This window comes from Sander vitreus, chromosome 2 (genome assembly GCF_031162955.1).
Source record: "Sander vitreus isolate 19-12246 chromosome 2, sanVit1, whole genome shotgun sequence".
NCBI classification, from domain to species: Eukaryota; Metazoa; Chordata; class Actinopteri; order Perciformes; family Percidae; genus Sander; species Sander vitreus.
In genome coordinates, this window is record NC_135856.1 from 35,568,148 (window position 1) to 35,585,091 (window position 16,944).

The following is a 16,944-nucleotide window of genomic DNA, read 5'->3' on the forward strand; positions in this document are numbered from 1 at the left end:
GCCTATACGAAATAGAACAAAGTGATCTCCTCTGTGTTTACAAACATGGCGACTGATAGAAAGCATGACGCAGCATTTTCGCCAGACAGTCAAATTGCAACTACAGACAGGAATATGTTGTTCGCTTGCCACTGCTGTGCCACTGTTATAGCGCCCACAACGTTCATACAATATGGCTATTATTCAACTTTTAAAGATATATTAATTAAAACAATTATCACTTTTCCACATTTCTTACAACTTCACCTTCTTCACATTTTAACCAGCAATCCAGTTTAGCTTTAGCATTAGCTTTTCAAAAGACACTTTATTTATTCCACATCTTTTTTACATTAGTGGTGTTATTCAACTTGTCAATGAAATTCATACTAATTAAAACCATTCCCACTTTTCCAACTTTTCTCACTACTTCAACTTCTTCTTACAGATTTAAGCTATTAATCCAGTTTAGCTTTAGCAATTTAGCTATTCTGCATTGACACTCATTTTCTGCAGGAAATGCATTTTCTAGTTATATATGACATTTTTAGACACATTTACTGTAATGAGTTGATGAACAGATTTGAATAGCCTATGTTTTGAAATATGTTTGATGAATTGATGACCAGGTTGATGAACAGGCACCATTTCAAAAAAAGCCGAGAAATTGTTTGACACTGGTGAATTGATAAATGAATTTATGTACCGTTGGATGAACTGATGTAGGCTATTGATGAAAAGATGATTCAACTCTTCAAAATTATATTAAATTAAATATTTTGAAAACACGTTTGATTATTTGATTACTTTAACATGTTAATTAATATCCTAGCGGCTAGGGTTAGCATATAGGGTCTAAACCCATCTGTTGATGTAATAATCCATTAATAATAATATTAAAATAGAGGAAGTTGGCTTCAAATTAAATAACACATTGATTATAAATTATTTTTACACACTTTAAAAACATTTTTAAACTTACCGCAGCAAGAAAAATTATATTGCCTTATACATGTCATAATAGCAATGGGAAAATCTCAAATAATATACATGTAATCAAATTATTTTTTATTCAATTTATTTTATTTGTATTAAGTTCACATGCTAGATTATATTTACTATGCATCTCATACTTCTTACATGTTTACTATACCATGTATTTAGTAGCCTATGTCTTATTGTAAATAAAAGTCTAGCCTTATCTTTACCCTTCGTCAGTTTTTATTTTGTGACTGAATACATAACTGTACGTTAGAATTGTACTGAGTGTGTATAAAGAGAAAATACATGTACATACAGTACACACCACTTAACCGATGTTGTTCTTGAATTTGTTACGAATAAAGTTATTGAAAAATGTAGCCTGTTTCTTCCGCTTACTCATCGCTCGCATTTAAATTTCTTTTCTTTTTTTGTTGCGTCAAGTTTGCTGTTGCGTCACTAACACAAAATCGGAAGTATGCCGAAGAGTAAAACAATCTTTAAGGACAACACTTACACTAATGAGTTTAAAATACATTTTCCATTACAGCAGACTCTTTCGATCTGCTTGTCTAAAATTGGTGTTTGAGAAATCAAAACGTTTTCGGAGCACCTATAAACCAAGTCCAGTTGCCCTTTAAACCCTTAGATGTAGCTATTACAAGACCACAACTATGACCTGGATGACTGAGAACCTTCACAGACTGTTTGAGAATTGTGTTCTATATTTTTTTTATGAGCCTGTTAAGGTGCGATTCTTTCTTGGACTGTGTGAATGCACACAACTAAAATCTAGTTTTCAAAAAGAGTGTATCTTCATACAAAATCATTCCTTTTTATCTTGCATTACTTTAAAAAAAAAAAAAAACGTTTTATTTTGAAACGCATGAACGGGAAGTACGTATTCATTCTGAGAGAATTGACGTTTCCTTTCTGTACACAGTAGCTAGCAACCGCGCACATCTTGCGCGATACGTCTCTTATTGAAATACTGTTATTGTCATTATTCTCGTGCTATTTAAAGATGAATACGGTTCTGTCGAGAGCTAACTCTTTGTTCGCCTTCTCCCTGAGCGTCATGGCGGCCTTAACTTTTGGTTGTTTCGTCACGACAGCGTTCAAAGACAGAAGAGTTCCTGCTGACATCCACGTCTCTAAAGTCATGCTGTAAGATTCTTTGTCGGTCATCATGTGTAACAGCTGTTAGCATTAACTAAACGTGCTAGACTGTATTGTAACATTGTAACATGTATTACTAATGCTGGAACGCCCTTTACGACGTTTTAATGCGCAAGAACAAGCAGCAGTTCAAAGACTAGCGTCACTGGTGCTAAGTGCTTTTAGGTGCTACTGGTGTATATAGAGGAAGAGCTTGCAGGAGGGGGGGGGCTTCTGCTGTGCTTAAACTCTCTTGTTGTGGGACTTTGAATTGTATACCCGACTACAGTTTTAGCAGTCTGTATATCGTTTTTAAACTGTGAATATAGAAAAGTCTTATAAGCCAGACGTGTTTGTAGTAATGAAGCAAGTAATGTGAACTGTTTTCAGATCCGCTAATGAATTCATCACATATACTTTATGTGCAGATACATCATTCCAGCAAACTGTCAAGTACCGAGAGTTGTCGCTAAATTCTTAAAATAAGATACAACTTTATTTATCCCGAGGGAAATTGCTGTGTAGCAGTTGCAAAACAAAGTTGGAAAAGTGCAAATACATAACAAAATAGTAGGTTAAAAAAAACAACTAGATAACAGTAAGCTGCAGACAATATATCATGCCAAAACGGGTAACTAGTATGGATGATACACGTATATGTTTATACAGTAATACTGTATATTCTAATGCTTGATCCTGAATTAGATCACTGAATTGTTCATTTTACACTAGAGTTGTTGAAATAAATCAAATAATCGATGCATCGAATCGTGGACATGGACGATGCTGCATCGATAATCGGCCGGGCCATAATCGATTATTTCTGTTTACAATTTAATGTAGGCCTAACAACCGTTCTGTTTACATATTCTGTTATGTTTTGCACATTCAGGAAGTGCCATGTGCTCAGTGCTGTAGTTTTATGTATCCAATCCAAATGTATCCAAAAAGTTTCCTTTTTTTGTCCAGAATGGAAGCAGATCAGGGAAGTCATTGTAAAATGGACAACAGTACAATAATCTTAATCTAAAATGGCTCGTTGTGACTAATAAAAAACATTAACCCAAAGGTAACTCAGTACTCAGGACTGCATAGGGTTGGGTACCGAAACCCGGTTCCACTATAGAACCGGTTCCTACGCAACCAGTAGGAATCGGACCGGATTAGAACGCAAATTTCGGTTCCTCATTTCAGTTCCACTTAATGTGTTGATGGAAATATTTTCCCTCTGTCGCTCCGAAACAGACGTAAAAATATCACGCTTTCTCTGTAGTCTACCGTTAGCTAGCTACCGTAAATGTAGGCTACTTTTAAAATGCCATATTTTCCCCCTCTGGGCTCACCAAAACGGACGTAAAAGCACATTAACCATTCACTGCACGTGATCGCTAGTAAACATATTACACTTTTTCAGTTTTTCAAGAATTGGTTTAGGAATCAGAATCGTTTTTAAAAGTACCGGATCGACATCGGAATCGTAAAAATCCAAATGATACCCAACCCTAGGACTGCAACTACCGATTATTTTCGTTGTTGATAATTCTGTTGATTAATCAATTAGTTGTTAGGGCTATAAATGTCTCAAATGTCTTGTTTTGTCCACCACTCAAAGATATTAAGTTTACTGTCATAGTAGTGAAGAAACTAGAAAATATTTAAAGCACCCATATTATGCTCATTTTCAGGTTCATAATTGTATTTAGAGGTTGTACCAGAATAGGTTTACATGGTTTCATTTTCAAAAATCACCATATTTTTGTTGTATTGCACAGCTCTCTCTCACTGCTGCAGATCCTCTTTTCACCTGGTCTCTGTTTTTAGCTACAGAGTGAGACCTCTTTTCTTCTTCTTCTTCTTCTGTACTATCTTTGATTGCACTCGCACATGTGCAGTAGCTCAGATGTAGATCATGTCAGCTAGCTAGCTCCATAGACAGTAAAAGAGAGGCTGTTTCTCCAAGTTCGGTCAGTTACAAGGCAGGATTAGCTGGGAGACTTCTAAATGAGGGCGCACATGTAAGTAGTTCTTTTGTAGATTATGGTGAACTTGTGTGTGTTGTAGCAGTGCTTTGCTATTGAGAACGAGGTAGCATTAACTAACGCTACGAGCTAATGGTTGCGGTTAGCCAGCTCATTTCGGCTTGTGATGTCACAAGCCGTGCCGATTTGGAACCGCTCACCCGGAGACTGAAGGCAGGAATCATTCAGAAACCGTATCTCACTCAAAACAGCATGGATGGATTTTTTTCAAAGTTTGTATGTGTGTGGAAGCACCAGAGACACAAAATAACACCCCAAATCCCAGAAAAAAGTGTTTTTTTCATAATATGGGCACTTTAAGAAGCTGGAACCGAGGGATTATGTTTCCGTAAAAAATGACTCAAGCCAATTCATCGATTTGATAATCGAATAGTTGGCATTAATTCAATAGGGGACAACTAATTGATTCATCTTTGCAGCTCTAATCAGTACTTTAAGCAGTGCTGAATTTGTAAAGTGGGAGGTCCTGGAGCGCAGAGGGGGGGTGGATCCAGCGACTCAAAACGGGGGTTGGAGGTAACGGAACAAAATAAAATTACACTACCTACATAGCTTCTCCGACTAAAAAAACCTAAACAACGCTGTGTGTACGTCAGGGCAATGTTTATTTTAATTTCAGAACATGCACTGCATGGGTACGAAAATACAAAAAAAAAATGCACTGCAACAATCGTTTTCACAAGCAGCAATTATCCATCGGACTATTAAATTAACCGAAAAACCCACCGTGGTCTCCACGTTCTTGATCGGCAGAAACGTTTTTTGCTTGTTTGGGATCCGACTGGCCAGCATATTTAAGCAAACTTTGTTGTCTTTTTGACATTTTTCCCCTGAGTGAAATGAGGCTATAACAGCAATCTCAACCAGCACAAGCGCATGTGTCACTGGAAGTGACACATGCACATCCCCCCTCTGTCTTACCCTGAAAATTCACCTCAAAACGCATCGAAAATGCAAATTGCGATTTTTGTGGAACTTTAATGGGGAATAAAGACTAACAAGACAGATAACAACATTGAACACTTATTTTTTTTCATTTAGGCGATTCATTTTTCATAGTGACACAGGAGGTGCCGATCCAATAAAAAAGGTTCCGGGATCCAACGTTGGAGGTGCTGGAACATGTTCCGGCGTGTTCCGGCTCAAATTAAGCCCTGACTTTAAGGATGTAGCTGTTAAAATAAACAAAACTGCAATTCATGGTAACAGATGAACTGCATGTGTACATATAAGGATGTTGAAACTAATTCAAGCTAAACGACTACATAACTAAATTACAAAGTGCATATAACAAGTGTAGATGTGACACAAGTTACAAGTAATGTCATACACACACCCATCCGGTTCTTTCATTTTAGCATCTCCCAGATCACTCACCCTCTAAATGTATTCACCAACAGTTGCATGCTGTCATTATTCTTGTAGTTTTAAGTTACACTTGAGGTTGCAGGCATGTTATCCCTCAGATCTCTCACTCTTCTTGGTTTCTCCATCACTTCACTTCCTTCATCGCTCTTCTCTCTCTCTCTGTTTGACAGGAAGAATGTTGATGACTTCACAGGACCCAGAGAGCGCAGTGATCTGGGTTTCATCACCTTTGACCTCTCAGCTGATATCCTTTAGAATACTGCTACTCAAAATGACATTTGCTGTAGTGAACAGTACATGTAAGAGCAAGAAATAAATCTTATTTGAGATACAGCCAGCAGCAGCCAGTGTCGGCCACACTATGGGGCAGTTTAGCACTTGTTTGCCAGGTTCAAATCTTAAAGGGTAACCTGGACCCTATTTTCCTATGTTTTTGTGTCTAAGTGACTGATGGGAACAACAATCTTTGACGTTGGTCCAGTATTAAGCAAGATTGCTGCAGTCGGCAGCGGCGAAACAAGCTACAATGTAAGTTAATAGGTCAATTGTCCAGCTTGTATTTACCTTCACAAAAGTGCTCGTTTTGCCACTGACAGGCTCAAATTAATATTGCAAGTGTCATTATGGAAAGGATTTCTAAGGAGGTCGACCTTTCTGTTAAAGAGTAAGATCTTTTTTTAAACATAAAAACATCCGCCAAATTGCGTTCGCTAAACCCACCAGACTCCATCTAAATATGGAAATAAACATGGCATTGTAAAATACACTTCATTCAAAGTCGACAGAAACAAAATAAAACTACGAAAAGCCATGTTGGGTCGTCTTTCCACTTTTCCAACCATCACAACTATAGTTTTGGTTGAAATAAACACATAGTTTACCGGTTTACATGTGAAAATATGTTGGCTCTATACACGCTAAAAGTTTAGCTTTTTTAAATGGAGTCTGGTGGGTTTAGCGCTAGTGACTTCAGAGCTATTTCTGGTTAAACAGAAAGGTCTCAAAGAGGTTTTAAAGGTCTATCTCTGTAGGGATCCTTTCCGTAATGTTATCAGACACTTAGAATATTTATCTGAGCCTGTCAGTGACAAAACAAGCACTTTTGTGAAGGTAAATACAAGCTGGAAAATTGCTCTATTAACTCACATTGTAGCTTGTTTTGCCACTGCCGACTAAAAAAAACGGTAGTTACCCTTTTAAGTGGGTCTTATATAGTGACATGTCATCATGATATGCATGGATGTTGTGGTAAATTTGTTTCTTTTCAAGAATCAACACCATGTGCCCTATCTCGCACCCAGCGCGAGTGTCTTTGCTAGTTTAAGACCGAAGCAGTTGTCAATTTCCCGTCCAGCGCCCACGTCGTTTAAATAGCAAATGCACCTGCGCCCATCTGTGCGCCCATGGGGTGCTGGTCTTACAGGGAGGTGTGTTCAGGTGCATTCTTGGCGTATTGCTATCTTGAGGCAGCGGGAAGTGATTGCGCCATTGACCAACAAAAACCTGGTCCAACGTCAATAACGCAGCATTTCAGCGCAACAGCGCATTAGTAAAATGTGCCTACGCCTGTGCACAGCGCGCACACTATGCTTGTTACACACAGGGATGCGCAGCTGCACACAAACATGCAAAAGATTAAAAATAAAAATATTACAATGTGATTTTTGTACATCGAGCAGATCATAGCATAATACTATTGTGTTATGCTATGATCTGCTTGCGCGCTTTCACAAGCAGATCAGTTTCTTCTCCTGAAAATCTCTCCTTCCTGCTCAGCAAATCCGCCATCATAATAGCAATGTGCCATGGTACATGGCCTGGCTTTTAAAAGGAATGGGAGATGACACTCTGATTGGTTTATTGCATGTTACGCCTAAAACACACCTATGATTAATGAAGACACTAAGTACAACCCTTTTGAACCATGCGCCTGGCGCACGGACCCTTTTTTCCGCCGTTTAACTAGCAAAAGTGGATTCGTACATTCCCTAAACGCACCTGCGCCAGGCACTTCACGCCGTGCGCTTAGATCGTTAAAATAGGGCCCCATGATTTACACAGGTTGCGAAAGCTTTCAGATATTAAAAGTTTCAGGTTACAGTTGTGTATTTGACAAGAGCCAGTTTTTTCACCTATTTCGAACAGAAAATCTTGGGAAAGAATGTCCTGAAATAAAAGGTATTCTTTAAATCTTCCCTGGGTTGAGAGAATCCTTTTTAATATGAGCACTGTCTATTTCAACAAATGTGTACATCCCTGGGTTCACTGCAGACAGGAGCTGCTGACCCATCATTCAGCATTTAACATAATATATAAACCGATATAGGCTAAACAAATCAGGGCTCAAGTTGTGGCCTACAGCGTAACCCACTGAATCCATGGCAGCAGTAAACTGTTTACATCACCCAAAGCATAATGGGAACTGTAGTTCCAAAACTGAAGCATAAAGAACATAACTTTCTATTGAAGTAACACAGAATGATGAGAGGAGTAACTATTTTCATGTTGCACTATCCATTAATATTTTGATATTACTAAGACTCAAAACATTATTATAACAAACTTATTATATTCACCTTGATATTCCTGGATCACTGACACTCTACCCTGTTTGTTCATACTGTATACAGATATTTATTGTGTGTTGAAAACCTGTGGACATAGAAAACTAGAAGACAGAAAACTCAAACAATTTAAAGCAGTTTATCTGAGAGATTTCTGCCACCACCCAATAAAGTGGAGATGAATTACATTTCATTTTTGCTGATCCAAGCATTAAAATGCCCTTAAACTCAACCGCAACCTGTCTAAATCAGTGCCCATGTTAATCCACAGTTTTCATCACCACCTTCTACACAAGTCCCTAAGGAACAGCATCATCTCTGTGTAGTATAATACGTTTACAGGTTTCTATTGTTAACATGGTCCCTGTGGTCCATATTAACATAAATACATGTCTGTTGTCTTGTTCCTTAATGTTTTCTTACATTTGCAGCCAGTTTTTGACTGGAACGTTAAACAGCTGTTTCTCTATCTGTCTGCTGAGTACAGCACAAAGAGCAATGTAAGTTGTAGTGAACACACACACACACACACACACACACACACACACACACACACACACACACACACACACAGGTCCCATGACATGGTGCTCTTTGGATGTTTTTATATAGGCCTTAGTGATCCCCTAATACTGTATCTGAAGTCTCTTGTATATAGGCCTTAGTGATCCCCTAATACTGTATCTGAAGTCTCTTTGTATATAGGCCTTAGTGATCCCCTAATACTGTATCTGAAGTCTCTTTTATATAGGCCTTAGTGGTCCCCTAATACTGTATCTGAAGTCTCTTTCCCGAAATTCAGCCTTGGTGCAGAATTACAGCCACTAGAGCCAGTCCCACAATGAGCTTTCCTTAGTATGTGCCATTTCTGTGTCTGTAGCTATTGAGGAGGAGAGAGGGGGGGCAAGGTGGAGGGTGGGGGTGTGGCCTTGACTAACTGCCACTTTGCTTGTTTTGAAAGCCATGATGCCTCTCTCTCATGCGTGGGCCAAATTCTCTGGGCGGGCAAAGCAGAGAAAGGGGAGGTAACCTTTCCCCTTATGACGTCATAAAGGGAAGATTCCAGATCGGCCCATCTGAGCTTTCATTTTCTCAAAGGCAGAGCAGGATACCCAGGGCTTGGTTTACACCTATCACAATTTCTAGCCACTGGGGGACCATAGGCAGGCTGGGGGAACTCATATTAATGTTAAAAAACCTCATAAAGTGACATTTTCATGTCATAGGACCTTTATGGACGAATATTATATAAATCTTCAATAGTATTCCACAATATCCAGTGTAAAATTGTAAGAATGTGCCAACATTCCAAAATGTACAATCTTTATTAGGTACACGTATACAATCTAAAGCAATCCAGAATAGCTCTGCCACATATTCTACCTTTGCGAAAGTCATAATGTCCATGTTTTTGTTCATCTCAATGTGTGTCTGTGTGTGTCTCAGTCTCTGAACCAGGTAGTGCTGTGGGATAAGATCGTCCTTCGAGGTGAAAACCCCAAACTGAACCTCAGAGACATGAAGTCCAAATACTTCTTCTTCGATGATGGGAATGGACTCAGGTGAGACATGCACGCACGCACACACACACACAAACAAACAGTGGTGCTAGATGAAATGTTATGGTTAAGGGCTAATCAAAGGGTTAGGGTAATCAAAAATCATGTTAGTTTAATCGCAAGATATTTTGACACTAGAGTTGTTGAAATTAACGATGGTTGAGCAAAGGCCATTGTCACAACAGCCTGCCAGGCTTCCAGCACCAGCACTCTGCTAGTGGTGGAGGGGCAGTGCATGGTCTGCACGTTGTCGGCAAACTCGTTCAGGCCTCCCGTTTCCGCTTTGTCGCTGAAAAAAAAAAGAGCCGTGCGCGACAGCTGGGCGTGCGCCATAAATCAGGCGCGCCGGCAGGATATTACGTCGCGATGGCGCGCGCCACCTTGGATGCGTCCAGTATAATTCACGTTTAAGGCCTATATAAAAGCATCCAAAGAGCACCATGTCATGGGACCTTTAAGCCCCCAACGTCTCCTTCCAGGCAGCGCTGCGAACGTTGACTTCAAGGCACCTAAACTTAACCCTAACCATTGCCTAATCCTAGTGCCTTCAATGCAAATCTGACAATACATCCATGAGGCTATTCAATTCTAACAAACATCATACTGTAGATCGTTTGGAGATTTGGTCAGTCACTGTATAAACATAAAAACTGCCAGATTAAATACAGACTAATACAGCAATTTAGTGTTCCATCAAATTGTGGCACTGACAGGGGACTAAATAAAAAAAAAAAAAGAATGGAAATAATCTAAGCTGCAGAGGCTGACATGTCTTTACTTTTTGTTAACAGTATGGTTCAGTTTTCAAAAATACTGTATCCTACATTTCCTATAATGCAACTCAATGGTATCTTTCAGTAGAGCCTCCCTGTCTGACAAATGTCCACATCTCTTCAGCCCACACCTTCAGTTTGTCACACAGACTTATTGCCCAAGCTGGGGTAACCCTGAGGACATAACCTCTGGACATCATCGGAGATATTAGCTCATACACAGCTCCTCCAGAGACACAGAAGACATTATAGCATAGTTTACACATACTCATTAAAGCTTGTGAATACCATTTCAAAATCCGAGGTTTACGTTTGTACTAATGCTGTCAAACGATTAAAATATTTAATCGCATTAATTGCATCAATGTCATAGTTAACTCGCAATTAATCGCACATTTTTATCTATTCTAAATCCTTGATTTCTTTTTGGCCCATTATTTTTTCTCATTTTAATGCTCTTATCAACATGACGTTAGCCTACTACTCTTTGGCCGGCTTGCAAGCCCAAACAAGTGTGTGCGGCGTGCCTGTTGTTTTGTTTCCGGTCTAGCTAGATCCGGTGTGGTGTTGTAGTTTTTCTAGTTCTTCTCAACTAGTTGTTGCAACAGCATGTGACAAAAACTACAAAGTTTGCTAGGCCAAAAAGAACGTTAATCTCGCAAAAAAAAAAATTTACGCCGTTGAAATGGGTTTGCGTTAACGCCGTTAATAACGCGTTTAACTGACAGCACTAGTTTGTACATCTGTTATGTAACGGGACTGGCTAACTCACTGTCATGTCTGTCTTGTCTCCAGGGCCAATAAGAACATCACGCTAACTTTGTCATGGAACGTTGTTCCCAATGCTGGAATCCTGCCTCTGGTGGCTGGAAGTGGACAAGTCAGCCTCCCTTTCCCAGATGCGTATGAGACCACCAAGAGCTATTAGACAGACAGAAACACACACCCAGCCAGTTTCAACACACACACACACACACACACACACACACACACACACACACACACACACGTTTCTTCATAGCCCTAACCCTAAATTAATTGGTTTGTAATAAAAGTTGAGATTGGAACATCTGTGTCTTTTGTAAGAATTTTTAAATAACTGTTGATAAAGGATCAATTCACCCAATCACAAACATGTTGTCACGGTTTTGACATGCAGACATTATGGGTGGGATTTCAGCCATTCTAGAACATGCCGATTTTAAAAGTGCAGTGCTAACAACCGCCCCGCTATACTCTCTCTATTACCCTCCTGTAAAAATGAAACAAATTTGATCCCACTGTGAACACCGTCAGCCAGAAAAACTTGTATATCCAAAATGTGTTGACATACTGTTTGTGTTTGAGAGGTTAACATTCATACAGGTTTAATAGTGATGTTGAGAGTTGACTTTGAAATGACCAGTCTAGTTCAAGATTGGGTCTTTTTAATGGCGCAGGGATCTGCGCTGTCTTGTTAACACCGTCCCAGTGAATGGATTCAGGGTGTATATGAGAAATGTTTTTGATTGGTTTGAAATAAAAGTCTCATGTTCTTTAAACTGGTTTTGGTTGAGACAAGACATCCTGTGCAGAAGAATCTGTTGAGTGTGACAGTGCTCTGGATAGTAAGTGATGGCTGTCAGAGGTTTGCTGAAGCAGCACCCTCTGCTGTCCACAAACTAAAGTGAAACAGCATATAGCACTGGCCAGGCCCAGCTGGGCTTAGTTTCCAAGATCGGACGTGTTCAGGGTGGTATGGATGTAACAAACTCTCTGATTTTGAGAGAAAGTAAAATTATGGCTAAATAATGACTAATAACACAGCAGTCCAAATAATTATTTATGTGGGAAACTTGTTTTAGCTCGTGAACAAATGCTACGAATAGAAAGTTTAACCATATTTTATTGTTTTCACATGGTTAGAAAAAAAATGTACATAGTTAATTGTTTGCATGAATCTTAACATGAATGAAACTAAAAAATAAACATATATACACAAAAATACCACTCCATAATACATTTTATTTGTTCAGGCTTAGTGAACAAACGAGTCATTTGTTTTTTAAACTCCCAATAACAAGAGATCTTTCATCAGTGCTCCATCCTGCGTCAGTCTTTACACACTAAGAGGGTTTCATATTTAACCAGACTTCTGGAAGTGAAAGTGAAAAAGCCCAAAGTCCAGCCCAAAGGGACTTACCATCTCCAACAGAAAACACTGTTCACAAACAGCTCTATTGTAGTCCAGCCTTTACTTCAGAGACAAACGTGCGTCACTTTGTAACACACGTTATAATGCCCACACCTAGCTGCTAGCGTAGCACGCCCTCATACTCTGCTTCTAAATGACTAGTAGTCCTTACCTAGCTACTGTGCATGTGCGACTCCCAACAAAGATGGAACAGAAGTGAGATGTCTCACTCTGTAGCTAAAACAGAGAGCTCAACACAGGGTGAAAAGAGGAGCTGCAGCAATGTGCAGTACAACAGAAATATGGTGTTTTTTGAAAATTAAACCATGTAAACCTATTCTGGTACAACCTCTAAATACAATTACGAACCTGAAAATGAGCAGAATATGAGCACTTTAAATGTGAACCTTTGACAAGTCACAAAATCTTTGGAGTCAATTCAGTCAGTGATTCGAGTAATCTGAAATTTTGAAAAAAATGCTTCTTGTAGTCTTACCAAATGAGAAGATTGATATCAATTTCAAGTTTGAGTATTTAGCCTAGGTTAGTACAAAAGACTAGAGGCAAGGAGAAACGGCTAGCTTAGTTTCATCTACAATGAAAAAAAACAACGTACAAGTCTTTATTCATATGTTGTATCAGAAGACATTTTGATTTTTAGGAGCTGTGGAGTCACAGCTGCCAGTTTGTTCAGGTTTAAATGTTTGACAGCCAACTCCAGGTTTGGTGCGCTTCATGTTTTGAAGAACCTACATAAAAAGGTGTTTTATTCTCTCTTCCAGCTGGCCATGTGACAGTGTGTGCTGTAACAGAGTGTTCATGTTAATCCAGGCGCTGGATGAGCTTCTCCTCCATCATACAGTAGAGGGCAACATGGGACAGGTCAGAGATGAAGGCGTCACAGGCCCGTCTGCTGATGCCCTTACAGCCTCTGAGGTCCAGCAGAGTCAGAGAGGAAAGTCGCTTCAGGTAGGACAGACAGCCGTCTGTCAGCTCACTACAACCTGGACACACGGACACAGACATCAGGAACTGCTCTCATCCAAAACAAAACTTTGGTTAAAGTGCTCTCTGCAGCTGGTGTCTGTGCTCTGCCAAAGATTGTTGATGAGGTAAAAGAAGCTGATGAGGCAAAAGAACTAGAGCTGAAGATCTTTGCCCGAACCCGACGGGATTCTATCATTTTACACGGGCTCGGGCTTGTGCTCCGGGTTGCGCGGTAAATGAGCGGTCAGGTGATGAGTTTTGATTAGCGTGAAAATGGATGCTGAGGAGGTGAAACGGAGGCTGGCCTATGGAGGACTTACAGTGATTTATTTCTTTGTTCCAACTTCCAAGTGGTCTATAGCCTCCGTTAGTCATGAATAAATGTTAAAAAAAAATGTATAAATGACTCATTCTTGACAAAAGGCAAAAGAGCTGTGTGCGTGCGCACATTTGAATAACGTCGGGCTGTAAACGGGTTCGGGCTTTTAAAAAGCTGTCAATCAAGATGTACTTGTCGGGCTCGGGCTGAATTCTGTCGGGCTCGGGCCTGATTACAGCTCTAAAAAGAACCATAACTGTACAACAGCGCTTTACAACCGGAGGTGGAGTGTGTGATTTGGTAGTTTCAACAAATCCAACCGAGTCATTTCTCTCAAGCGGATTGCTTCACGTCAATTTCAGGTGTTTTCAGTAGTTGTCCTCTCCCAGTTAAAGCTATAGTGCGTAGCTTCTGTCGCCCCCATGAGGAAATATAAAGTAATGACAACAACACTGTCGGCGCATCCACATAACCTTCGGCGATCGCGCACCACCCCCGCAGTTCCTAGTAGCGTTTATCCTGTCAAATCAAAGAGGACAAAGAATAAAAAAAAAACAAAACATGGACTCTACAGAAGAGGTTATTATCTTGTAATTTTTACATCCTCTTCGTCTCGAAAGCTAACCGCTGCTGTTGTCCTTTCTTAGCGGTAGGGTTGGGCATCGAGAACCGATTCCTACTTGGAATCGTTTAGAGGATTTGGTTTCAAATCTGATCGTGGGTTCCAAATTTAACATGAGCAAGTTTTGGTTTCCGTAGCGGCCAGGCTCTTGTTATGTTGCAGCCTTGGAGCACAGTAAGCGGCACTTTAGTGTGGCTTTATTTTACGTAAAAAAAACTGCAACCCACCATTGGATCAAAATAAAACTTTCCTCTTATTTGTGAAATAAGCATGTGACCCGTTTCAACTCCACCCCGCAAAGAATCAGAATCGAAAGGAAGAACCGCAATAGGAATCAGAATCGTTAAAATCCAAATGATGCCCAACCCTACTCAGCTGTGACTTAAAACGCATCACCCGGCCGTTCTGTGCGCTTCTCAGACAGGTTCCCTGCTTCTAGCGCCCGGGCCACATCGCCCAAAAACTACCACGATGTGCGACGCGGAAAAAATGGACATGTTTAATCTCTACACGGGCCCAACGTGATATCATGACTGAGCGTAAACATACACGCCACTTTCTGTTATCTGTACGCATGGCTATCCAATATACGTTTACGCCAAAGAACGGGACGTTGCAGAGGCCAAGCTATCGGCCCGTTCCAAACAGGCATGTTTTGATCGGGCACCGCACTAGTACTGAGAAATACAGAGATAGTTGTGTGGAGCCGATAGCTTTAAATTAGCTTTGTATCAACTCATTTGGTAATGGCTTGAATGTAACGGACGCTCATTAATATAAAATAGTCGCACTACAGCTTTCATTAATATCATTTCAATAATTTGAGCTTACAAACTTCAGTTTTGAACCAGGACCTTCAGTATTTGGATTAAGTAGTTTGTGAAAATGAAAGTCATAGCAACTGCAACAATAAATGTGTTCGGAGTTGGCAAGTTTATTAAAAATCCTGACAGTAGGCAGTTCTCTGCTCTGAGAAGCTGGGGGTGTGTCTGCTGAAGGGGCTGGAGAACGAGCAGCAGATATAAATGACTCAGATTGAGATAAGGGCCAGAAGAACTTGATCGGGACATCCTTATTCATATCATTATAAACTTCATATTTCTCTCTGACAGTTCAGCAGACTGAATAAGCTGTGTAAAGACATCACATTTAGAACATCAAATTGATTAAAAGAATCATCAATCAGTTGATACTGATAGTATGAACTTGTAAGTCACAGTCCTTTATAGAGGTTTGGTGTTTAAAGCCCCCCAACATCACCTTCCAGGCAGCGTGGCAATGGTTATGTTTAGGGTTAGGGTTAGCTGCCTGGAAGGCAACGTTGGAGGCTTAAAACACCTTCGAGCTCCTTTATAAGGACTTCTAAACCTAACGAGTGATGAGCTAGGCATCATAAAAAGAAGAATAAGAAGTTTTAACTCCTATCAAAGAACCTGCTAGATGAAAGGCCCTGTGCTCAAATACCCACCTGCTAGTGTGAGTTCGGTGAGACTGTTGCGGCTGTGAGTCCCGGCTGCTGCCAGCAGAGCGATACACGAGTCGGTTATGTCTTTGCAGTGAGCCAGGTCCAGTCTCTCCAGCTGGGGCATATGGCGCTGAAGCAGCCTCAGAGTGGACTCACTGACGTCCAGACCGGACAGACGCAGTGTCACCATGTTCCTCAGTCTGCTGCGGGACGACTCGGAACCTACAGGAACAGACAGAGGTGATAGAAATGGTCAAAATACGGAGCTTGCATCCCAGAGGCATGGCGCAGATCGTCACGCCAACTATGCACTTTTGGAAATTTGGTGGCTGTGCTCGACTGGTGCACTTTAAAAACGTGGTGAGATCAGAAAGAATACGTTATATTCTGCATGGTAGAGGCTGTCCAATCATGTCCAGCATTCACTACTTCCATCCCCTTTAACCACAAGGCCCTCCCCGCCATGACTGAGTCCTGTGGAGAGTTTTTTTTTCCTCAGAGGAAGCTTACTGTTTGGAATTTCACAGCTCAGACACAGGTATACTGCCAAAAGCAGATGGTGTCTCTTCATAAGTTGCATTCACTTTCTGGAAATGTTGAAGATCCTACCGTTTTCATTTCACAATTGTATTTGTCATCACAATGATCCATTCAATAACTGTCTGTAGTTAAATACCACCACAGTGCCATAAATGAAATGAAAGTGCGGCCTCTTTTTCACATGCTGTATTTCTTTTATCTCTGAAATTATTATTATTTTTTTTTTACATTCAGTCTTACATGCAAAAATAATTGTTGACAATCTGGGAATTAAATGAACTAAAAAGAAGGGTAACACTTTACTTGAAGGTATCTACATAAGAGTGACATGACACTGTCATGAACACATGACAAAAACAGAATGACACTAAAAACTACTAAAAGAAAGAAGTCTCATGTCCTAAATGTTTGACTTGT

At 40.2% G+C, this 16,944-nt stretch overlaps 2 protein-coding genes across 3 annotated transcripts in view; one reads left to right on the forward strand and one right to left on the reverse strand.

Moving 5' to 3' along the window:
• Positions 1-1,870: 1,870 nt before the first annotated feature.
• On the forward strand, positions 1,871-11,962 carry spcs3 (signal peptidase complex subunit 3). The gene is made up of 5 exons (XM_078267250.1): positions 1,871-2,127; positions 5,696-5,769; positions 8,513-8,589; positions 9,536-9,651; positions 11,217-11,962. Exons 1-5 carry the CDS (start codon positions 1,985-1,987, stop codon positions 11,347-11,349), a joined length of 543 nt encoding a protein of 180 aa, XP_078123376.1. The 5' UTR covers positions 1,871-1,984; the 3' UTR covers positions 11,350-11,962.
• A 326-nt stretch (positions 11,963-12,288) lies between these two features.
• kdm2aa (lysine (K)-specific demethylase 2Aa) overlaps positions 12,289-16,944 on the reverse strand; it is a 35,793-nt gene continuing 31,137 nt past the window's right edge. For both annotated transcript variants that reach the window (XM_078267239.1, XM_078267230.1), the window contains exons 24-25: positions 15,991-16,209; positions 12,289-13,598 (exon numbers count right to left, since the gene is read on the reverse strand). In XM_078267239.1, coding sequence (XP_078123365.1) covers positions 13,417-13,598; positions 15,991-16,209 — 401 coding nt within the window. In that variant the 3' untranslated portion in view covers positions 12,289-13,416. The remainder of the gene's footprint in view (positions 13,599-15,990; positions 16,210-16,944) is intronic.